The sequence below is a fragment of the Chrysochloris asiatica genome, unplaced genomic scaffold (genome assembly GCF_000296735.1).
Source record: "Chrysochloris asiatica unplaced genomic scaffold, ChrAsi1.0 scaffold00357, whole genome shotgun sequence".
Lineage (NCBI taxonomy): Eukaryota > Metazoa > Chordata > Mammalia > Afrosoricida > Chrysochloridae > Chrysochloris > Chrysochloris asiatica.
The window spans coordinates 1384484-1394801 of NW_006408875.1; the positions used below are offsets into that span (position 1 = coordinate 1384484).

Consider the following 10318-nt stretch of genomic DNA (forward strand, 5'->3'; position numbering starts at 1 on the left):
TTAGTGTTTAATGTATCAAATCTGTTCTTCAGATGATCTCTAAATTCAGGTGGGATATATTCAAGGTCATATTTTGGCTCTCATGGACTTGTTTTCATTTGCTTCAGCTTCAGTTTGAATTTACATATGAATAATTGATGGTCTATTCCACAGTCTGCCCCTGGCCTTGTTTTGACTGATGATATGGAGCTTTTCCATCGTCACTTTCTGCAGATGTAGTCAATTTGATTTCTATGTATTCCGTCTGGTGAGGTCCATGTGTATAGTCCTTAATACCCCTATTATTCAAATTTACGCACCAACCACTAAAGCCAGTGAGGATGAAATAGAAGAATTCTACCAACTTCTTCATTCTGAAATCGATCAAGCATGCAGTCAAGATGTATTGCTCATTATTGGTGAGTGGAATGCAAAGGTTGGGAGCAAAGAGGAAGGATCAGTAGTTTGAAAATATGGCCTTGGTGATAGAAATGATGCTGGAGAACACATGATAGATAGCCAGGAATTAGAGTCTGTTTTTAAGCACACTCTGCCTGAGGGCAAAACTGCCTTATTGCTGGTTATGGTCAGAAAGAACTCTAATGGAGTCTGAATTTATGTTAAGACTCAGTGGAATTAGGACTCACGCTATCAGCCTCAGCCTTCCACCAAACAAGTTATTTAGAATATAAGCTCTAATATAATGCACATTTAATCAGACTCCTGATGGATAAGCACTGGACTGCTAACCAAAAAGTCTGTGGTTCAGTTGCACCAGGTGCTCCTCAGAAACCACCTACTTGACCACACTGAACGACAATAACTTGTTGCCATAGACAAGGGGGCAGTTTATGGTGAGCACCATACTGTAGGCTCTGCTTCATTAGTCTGAGCGGGTATCAGAGCCGGAGCCTGTTGGCACTTGGAAGATTTTAGCCTCTGCATGACTGCAAATGAGTGAGTCAGCAATTTGCTCACGTGTTTGAAGGGTTGGGGGCGCCTTAGCAGCTCTCCACTCTGATGTTTTTTGGAGATGCACTGTTGGCAGCTGGAGGAGCCCCCAGGTTCTGAGTGTCCTGGTCCCATTTGTGGAGCGCCTAAGTTCTTAAGTGCAGGGGCTTAAGTGGGCTCCAGAGCCCCGCCTCGTGCCCACTTACCCTTACTGGGACCCAGCTTCTTTGTTAGCAGAAGCAGATGGTAAGAAGCTACAGGTGACGAATGCCTCCTTTCCAGGGTTTAACTGCTTAAGTCTGGGGTTGCCTGTTGTGAATTAGAGGCAGGAGTGAAGAGACAGGATCTCTGAGCAGGGTGATGGGGTAGATGCGAGGAGGAACCAGTAATGAGCACACTCCAGAGAGTGAGTTGCTTTTGATGGAATTATTGTGAGCTGTCACTGGGAGCTTTAGAAACCTTAGCATTCATTCACTTTGAGAAACACTACCTCCCCACCACTTCCCATTTTGAATTTGAGGAAAAAGAGGCCTGGGAAGGGATGGAGCTGACCTAGCCCAGAATCTAGCTGTCCCCCACTCCCATGCTCAGCTCCCAGAAGAGGTGCCACTCTGAGCTGCCACAGCTGTTGTTTGTTGGTGGCCTTATCACTTCACCTTCTGTGGGGGAGAGAGATCAGATAAGTCACAGTGGGGAACTGAATACCCTGAATACTGTAGCTCTATCAGGTGGGGTCTGTTTCTTCCGTAAACAGCCTTGCTATTATCTTTCAGAGAAACTGAAAGGGGAGGGAAGAGACAAGACATCTGTTACATGGTAAATTTCCTTAAGGGTAAATATGGTTTGCCTATTTGATGACTCAAAAAATAAATTGGCCTTCTTTAGTTCTCTTTAAGACAAAGGAAATCATACCCTTTAACCTTCAGAAATCTTCTGAAGGTTTTCAGAATCAAAGTGTGACAATGGAAAGACAGGGAGATCTGGTATCGTATTGACCTAGGCCCAAGTTGTCAGACGCTGCTCTGTTGGTTCTATATGGCATTGGGGAAGTTACTGAACTTCTGTAAGCCTTATGCTATCACCAAATAACAGGATTATGTGCACCACAAGTCTACTGTGGAAGTCTAATTAGGACCTATACATCAGGTAGCAGCACTATGTGAGTGCTGATTTGCTGACCTCCCTGCCTCCCATCAATGGCCTCTTAGGCTTGTTTCATTGAGATGTTGAAGTTCTCTGTTCTCTTTCTTGTGGGGAAGACAGAATCTTCAAAACTGGACCAATAAACAACATCAAGATAAATGGAGTAAATGTTGTGAAGGATTTAATTTTACTGGGATCCACAATCAATACCCAAGGAAGCTGCAGTCAATTAATCAAACAACGTATTGTATTGGGTAAATCTGCTGCAAAAGAGCCCTTTAAAGTGTTCAAAAGCAAAGATATCACGTTAAATGTTAAGGTTCATCTGACCCAAGTGCTGGTATGTACAGTTGCCTTTGAATTGTGGTGTTCGTGAAGAATATTGAATATATCATGGACTGCTAGAAGAATAAACAAGTCTGCATTGGAAGAAGTACAGCCAAAATGTTCCTGAAAAGCGAGGATGAATGAAGCCTTTTCTTAAGCTTTTACAGTAATGGTCTCATTTAATATTTGTCCTTTTGTGATTGACTAATTTCACTCAGCATAATGTCCTCCAAGTTCATCCATATCATGTGGTGTTTTGCAGATTTATTGTTATTCAACTTTGCAGAGTATTCCATTGTGTGTATATACCAAAGTTTGTTTGTCCATTCTTCCATTGATGGACACTTTGGCTATCTCCACCTTTTTGCTGTTGTGAATAGTGCTGTAATAAACATTGATATGCATATATCTACACCTGTTCTGGCCCATATTTCTTGTGGATATATACAAGTAGAGGCTGTGGGCTCATGCGTCAGACTGCAAAGTCATTTGAACTGCTAGGTTGGTGGTTCGAGCTCACCAGCTGCTCCTTGGAAACCCTATACAGGGTTGCTATAGGTTGGAATCGACTCGCCGGCACTTAACAACAACATATAACCAAGTAGAGGAATTGCTGGGTCATGGTGGTGGTGGCTGTGTGCCATGGAGTCGGTTCCGACTCATAGCAACCCTGTACAGGGTTTCCGAGGCTGTAAATTTTTACGGGAGCCGAACGCCTCATCTTTCTCCTGCGAAGCACGCTGGTAGTTTCAAACTGCTGACCTTGTGGTTTGCAGCCCAAGTCGTAACCACTACGCTACAGGTATTCCTATTCCCAGCTTTCTGAAGAAGTGCCATACTGTTCTCTAGAGTACTTGATCTATTTTACAGTCCCACCAGCAAGGTAGGAGGGTCCCAGGCTCTCCACACTCTCAACAGTATTTGTTGTTTTCTGGTTTTTTGAAGTTCACTGTTAATGCTGGTGTGAGATGATATCTCATTGTCGTTTTGATTTGCATCTCATTAGTAGGTAATGATCTTGTAAGTTTCTTCATATGTTTGTTGACTGCCTGAATGTCTTCCTTGGTCAAGTGTCTGTTCATATCCTGTGCCCATTTTTTAAATGGGTTACTTGTCTTTTCCTTGTGTAGGTGTTGTAGTTTTCTATAAATTTTTGATACTAGTCCTTTGTTTGATAACGTCGTTGCAAAAATACTTTACTGTCTGTGGACTCTCTTTTTACTTTTTTCATGAAATCTTTTGATGCATAAAAGTTTCTAATTTCTTGGAAGTCCCAGTCATCTATTTTGTCTAATACTGTTTGTGTGTTCTTTGCAATGTTTGATAGTGTGTGTTTGCAATGTGTTAGAGCCTCTAAGTTTGTCCCTACTTTTTCATTGATGATTTTTATAGTTCTCAGTTTTAAATTTGGTTCTTTAATCCATGCTGAGTTTATTTTTGTATATGATGTCTCACACCTATTTCCAGTAGTGGTCTCATAACCTAGTGCTTCAGAGCTTGAGGGGAAGGACCACCAAAGGGGCTGTTCTTTCGCTCACACTCTGTAGCATAGCCAGGGGATAAAAAGCAAGGCACCAGGTGGTTTTGAAACCCTCCTCTTGTTCTCCTGACCTTGAACGTGGATGGAGGGGCCATTGGGACATGGAAGTTTGAGTTCTCAGAGTACCTTTAATGCAGACATCTACCCCCTGAATAAACTTGATGCTTGCCCCAGCCCCTGAGTTCGACACCTGCTCCCAGACCACTGCCCTCTGGGTCCTGTGGCAGCCTAGGCCAGACATTACTGGAACGCATCTGCACACTCCCATAGTCTGTGTTCTTACCTTTCCACCTGCATTTCTGTTGCGCACTAAGTCTGCATCTCCTTTGTTCAATTTTATCCCTCCCGCAAAGTGCCATTTATTAAAGAGGTCAATTTAATAAATAACTGGGGATAATTGCTGAGTCTAGTACATTCTAATCCCCTTGTTGTACACATGAGCAGACAGGTGAGATGACTTCAGTGGGCCACCTGACTGGGAAATGGTGGGGGCAATGGAACCTGATTTCTCCTAAACCATGGTGGCATGCTAGAAGGACGTAAGGAGGCTGACAAAAGTGTTGGGACGTCTGTAAATGTGTTTATGTGTTTCAGGAGTGGACACAAGCCCTCTTGTTCAGTAGATTTGTGTTGGCCTTTGTGAATTGACTCATAGTTTATCAGCTCTGTGATCAGAGACTGAGCCATGTGTTCTGAATCATACACACATGTCAGGATTCCAGGGAGGACTTGGTGTAGTGCACATTGTTCCAGGCTCTGGGGAACCTCCTGTTTACCGCAGCAGGTGAGAACTGTGGTTTCCTCCTAATTGCTCTGTGAGCTATAATCTAATAATGGGTAATGTGGCCACGTAAAAGGATTGAAAGCAAGCCTGTTGAAGGCTCTTCCCCATTTGACCTAGAACTTTGGGTTTCCATAAATTGTCGCCTTTGCATCAATCTTAAAGTCATGTTTTAAATTCATGTCAGACACACTGATGTACCCTATGGACCACCTGGGCTCTGTGCCGAACACTGGAGATTGGGAAGAGGAAACTGACAAACATGGGTCCATTTCAGGTTGTCAGACACACCGGAAGGTTTGTGGGTGAGGCCGGACACCAGACAGAGGAGGCAATGAATTAAAATACTTCATGGGGTGGGAGTAGGGGATGGGCAGAGTTCTGAAAGCTTCTTGGGTCCAGGTCTTGAGACTAGGATGAGGTGGAGCCTTCAGACAGAAGCCTGGAGATAAAGTTCATGTCTTTTGTATCATTGGACTGTGACTGCCTCCCACAATGACCTGGGGTTGGAGTTGGGAGAGCAGTCCCAGTCATAAGCCAGCTGGCCCCAAAGGCTTACAGCCAACCAGGCTCACCATCCTGCATGTTTTGCTCTGGGACAATGCTTGTCAAACTTTATCATTGATAAGGACTACCTGCTGATCTGATTCAAGGCAGCGTGGGGTTCTACTGAGCTCTCAAGTGAAGGACACAAGGGCCAAGGTGATGCCATGAGCTTGTAAGAACTCTTCTCTCAATTGGAAAGAGGCCTTCTACAGCTGACACTCTGCATTCAGACTTCTAGCTGCCCGAACTGTGACAAAAGACATTTCTGTTCTTTAAAGCCAAGAGACAAAACTCTTCTCTCCCAGCAGAACACACACTTATTTCCTAACTAAACTGTTTGTTCTTGTTGTTAGTGCTGTCGAGTCGGTTCCAACCCATAGCGACCCTGTATAGGGTTTCCAGGGAGAAGCTGGTGAGCTTGAACCACCAACCTTGCAGTTTAAAACAACTTTGCAGTCCGGCACATTAACCCACAGCACCACACCAGGACTCCACTAAACTGCCTGGTGGTGGTGGTTATGTGCTGGGGAGTCGGTTCCGACTCATAGCGACCCTGCACAGGTCGCTGTAAATTTCTGAGGCTGTAAATCATCACAAGAGCAGAAAGCCTCATCTTTCTCCTGTGGAACAGCTGGTAGTTTGAACTGCTGACTTTCAGGTTCGCAGCCTGATTTGTAACCACTACACTACCTAAACTGCTTAGACCAGCATAAAATCTAGTCTGTGCCACCATTTCCTTCCCAAAGTTGCCATCAGTGAGGTTCTGACAGCTCCCTCCCTTGGCAGAATCAGGTAGATTTCCAGACCTTTGCTTAATTCTTCAGGAAAATCGTCTTTTCAGCCAACTCCTTATAAGCGAGAGGTGAATGTAGTTAGGTGGGCCATCCATCCACACACCTGGGCTTCTACCCAGACATCTAACATCCAGATTCAGACTGGCCCTTGGAGGATGGCCACAATATAAGTAAGAACCTGGAATAGCTTGAGGGCCCAATGGAAAGGGCAAGTGGTTGTCAGGAGAAAGAAGGCCAGATGGGGTCTCTGCCTCCGGTTCAGGGCAGGGCTGCTTCTAGAAGCTCCTACCCAGAAGCACAAGGTCTCATAGTTGGAGGGAACCTTAGTAAGACACCACCTGGGTTTGAGCTGGAGACCAGGACAAGCGTCCCCACCCTCTACTGACCCAGACACTTGAGCACCTTATTCTTTCAGCTCATTCAACAGCCATCTGTGTAGCTCTGTTTATAGGGGGGAAATCTCAGATGAGGGACCAGAGTTTAACAGTGACTTGCGTAATGTCTCCATACAATAAGCACTGGACTGCGAACCACAAGGGCCATGATTTGAGCCCACCAGTTACTCCGTGGGAGAAAAATGAGGCTTTTTGCTCCCACCAAGATTTACAGCCTCGGAAATCCTAGATAGGGTCTCTAAGAGTCAGAACCTACTCGAAGGCACTTGCTTAACAACAACAAATCTCCAGGTGGTAGGCTTCTAAGGATTTTGTTTTCATATGTGTTGTCTCTTTCGTTTATTCCATGAGCTTCTTTCATTTCTGTAATAGTAAACAATAAAACTATTTGCCATTGGTGGAACTTTACTGAGATTGCATGCTTACCACGGGCCAGGCTCTGCTGGCACTGATGGGCTGGATGATAGGTTATGGTCCTGAGGCATCACAGGCTGACCCATAAGAAAAGTGGATAGCAGAATGGTGGGCTTGGTGTACTAACTCCTCTTGATTACATAAGAGAAAGCTGTCTGTTACCCATGTAGATGATAGCTGAGCCAGTGGATGCACTTTGGAAAGGCACCACAGACTTCAACCTTGGGGGTGGGCTGGGGAGCAGGAGACAAGAGAAGCATTTGGGAAGGCTGCCATGTCTCTGTCGTCCTTTCAACAGCATTTGGGAAGGCTGTTGAGCTCTGGGGGTCAGGATCCGCCATGTGTCTTTGAGAACCCTAGGCTCTTCTAGTGACAGGTGCTCAGCAGCCCTTGTCTGTCTCATCTCTGACGCAGCTGGCTGCTGTTCCTTCGTTTTCCCTCACCTCCGTGCTGCCTGGCTGGCTGCCCAGCTAGAGCCTTGCAGGGGAGATCAGATTCCAGCTGCCTTGTGGGAGCAGTAACATCTCCTCCTTCTCACTCTCCAGAAATGTCTTTCCTCCAGGACCCAGGTTTCTTCACCATGGGTGTGTGGTCCATTGGTGCGGGGGCCCTGGGGGCTGCTGCTGTGGCTCTGTTCCTGGCCAACACAGACATCTTTCTGTCGAAGCCTCAGAAAGCAACCCTGGAGTATCTGGAAGATGTAGACCTGAAAACACTGGAGAAGGGTAAGAGAGGTGACCCACTGCTCTCAGTACTTTTCCAAGGATTACTTGTGTGTGTGTATGTGTTTTCTTTCCATCTAAAGAGCTCTTTGTTTGGTTTGTTCATTTGTTGTTGTTTTTTTAATGAAAAAGGCTACAACATTAGGAAAAATGTAATAATGCTTTAAAAGTTACCAATAGTTCCATTACCCTAATACAATAATCCTTTTTATTTTGCAAATTCTTTTTCATGTATACATATTTTTATGTAGTTGTAATCTTGGTGTAAGTGCTGTTTTACATGTTAGCTTTTCCTTACGAAAAAGTTCATTTTCTAAGACTTTTATTAGTAAATTGCTCCATAATATTTAGTAATATTGTACGATTGCTTAATAAACCAGCCTTTCCAGAGTGTGTTTTGAGGAATTCCAAATTTCAGAATTTTCCTGAAAAAGAAGCTTCCAAGTCAAATAAGTTTGAGAAGCATTATTTATCCAATTCTGACGCTCAGCACAGAGATAGGGTTATTGAATTGAGAGATCTGGCCAACTACTGAGATGGGGTGGTCACCCTTATTTACCAGGGGTCTGCTGCCACATATAGAGAAGTGCTCTACAAAGTCACACTTCTAGGATGACCCATCAGTCAGCTTGCTCTAGGAAGCTGCCTGGAGAGCATCACACAGCCGAGCTGGCAGCTCTGCCACTTCACGGTGTGCCCTCGGCATTGGCTCTGAAGCTCAGTGGGATTTCAGTCATACCAGCGGTGTTGGTGCAACAGCAGATGTAAGACTTGGACTGGTGTTCACTGGAGTTCTACAGTTGGGTGGTCTCCAACTTGGTCCTGCAACCAGAAGCCGCTGTCGTGGGAGGGCAGTAGCAGTGATTGTGCAGATTCATCATTTTTGTTGACTTCATCTTTCCGAAGATGTTTGTAAGAGTGGGATTTATTTTTGTCAATGTGCATGATCACTTCCAGATTTGGACCATTTTCTGCCCTAAAGGATTATTACAATGTCTAGTGATGCTGGCAGAAAAAAAAAAGAAAAAGGACATCGCTGTTTGTTTTCCAGTAATCTCCCAGTTTAGGATGTTCAATTTAACATTAGATTGGGGGGAGTGCTTTTGGGGTATATAGTAGTACTCTTACAGTACATCGATTTTCTTCTAAAAGCTGAATATTCCCTCACTGTGTTTCCTACTTGCCTTGTCCCACATGTGAAATGTCTGTCCTCATCCTCTACTAGGGGTCTAGTGGGGTTGGGAGTCCAGTGGCTGGGTTGGGCAGGGCTGGGGGAGATATTGAACCCCCCTTTCTTTTCTCTCAGAACCCAGGACTTTCAAAGCAAAGGAGCTCTGGGAAAAGAACGGAGCAGTGATTATGGCTGTACGGAGGCCAGGCTGTTTCCTCTGTCGAGAGGTGAGTGCATTTGAGGGGTTAGACACTGCATTTCCAGCTAGGACCAAAGGCCCACTTAGTAATATTGTACGATTGCTTAATAAACCAGCCTTTCCAGAGTGGTGTCTTTTTTGTTTGCTCTAGGTATTTCTTATCAGCGTAGACTCTGTTTTTGTTCATTTTAACAACTCACCATCTGTCTGGATTACAACACATCGGACTTTTTTGGTACTCTCCAAGCCCTGTTCATTTCTTTGTACTGTCTATGTTCTGGACTGTCTGCCTTTCCATTTCATCAAGGGCAGGGATGAGCAATTCAGAGGTCTTGATTCTCAGCCTAGGAATTTTTTGTTGTTGTTGCTAGATGCCATCAAATTGGTTCTGATTCTTAACGATCCTAAGCACAACAGTAGAAAACACGGCCTAGTCCTGCATCGTCTCACAATTGTTATCTTTGAGTGCATGGTTGTTGCTTCTTTGTCGGTCCATCTTGTTGGGAGTCTTCCTCTTTTTCACTGACCCTGCACTTTACCAAGCCTGATGTCTTTCTCTAGGGACTGGTCCCTCCTCACACTATGTCCAAAGAACGAGAGATGAAGGTTTGGTTTATTCCTGATCATGAGGTGGTGGCTTCTTAACAGGATTTCGATACAGCATATGGAGAAGATCTGTGTCAGTCCATCTCATTAAGGGTCTTCCACTTTGCCAAGCTTGGTATCCTTTTCCAGTGGCAGGTCCCTTCTGAGAACAGGTGAGAGGAAGTCTCACCAAACTCACTTCTACGGAACATTCTGGTTGTACTTCTCTCAAGACAGATTTGTTCATTCTCTGGCAGCCCATGGCATATTGAATAGTCTTCTCCAACACCATAATTCAAAGGCATCGATTCATTGGGCTTCCTTATTCATTATCCAAACATAAGTACATGAGGTGACTAAAAAATATCATGACTTGGGTCTGATACACCTTAGACTTCAAAGTGACTTCTTTGTTTTTAACATTTTATTTTTTGTTGTTATTTTTAAAAAACCTTTTATTGTGAATTGGGTGAAGGTTTATAGAGCCAGATCAGTTTTTTCCATTCAACAATTTATGCACCTTTTCAGGACTTTTTTTTTTTTTTTTTGTTGTTGTTGTTAAAATACCATCGAGTCGTTTCCTACTCATAGTAACTCTGGATGTGGTTTCTGAGGAGCAGCTGGTGAGTTTGAACCACCATCCTTGTATTTAGCAGTCCAGCACTTATCCTACAGTGCCACAGCAAAAGTCTGTATCTGTCTGTCAGTCTATCTACCTATCTCTTATCTATCTATCTATCTATCTATCTATCTATCTATCTATCTATCTAT

The 10318-nt window shown here is 44.2% G+C and overlaps 1 protein-coding gene across 1 annotated transcript in view; it reads left to right on the forward strand.

The window, feature by feature from the left end:
- The first annotated feature begins 7417 nt into the window (after positions 1 to 7417).
- The window catches only part of LOC102822940 (redox-regulatory protein FAM213A-like), an 8725-nt gene continuing 5824 nt past the window's right edge, over positions 7418 to 10318 (forward strand). The window contains exons 1-2 of the mRNA XM_006876160.1: positions 7418 to 7595; positions 8899 to 8990. Coding sequence (XP_006876222.1) covers positions 7418 to 7595; positions 8899 to 8990 — 270 coding nt within the window. The remainder of the gene's footprint in view (positions 7596 to 8898; positions 8991 to 10318) is intronic.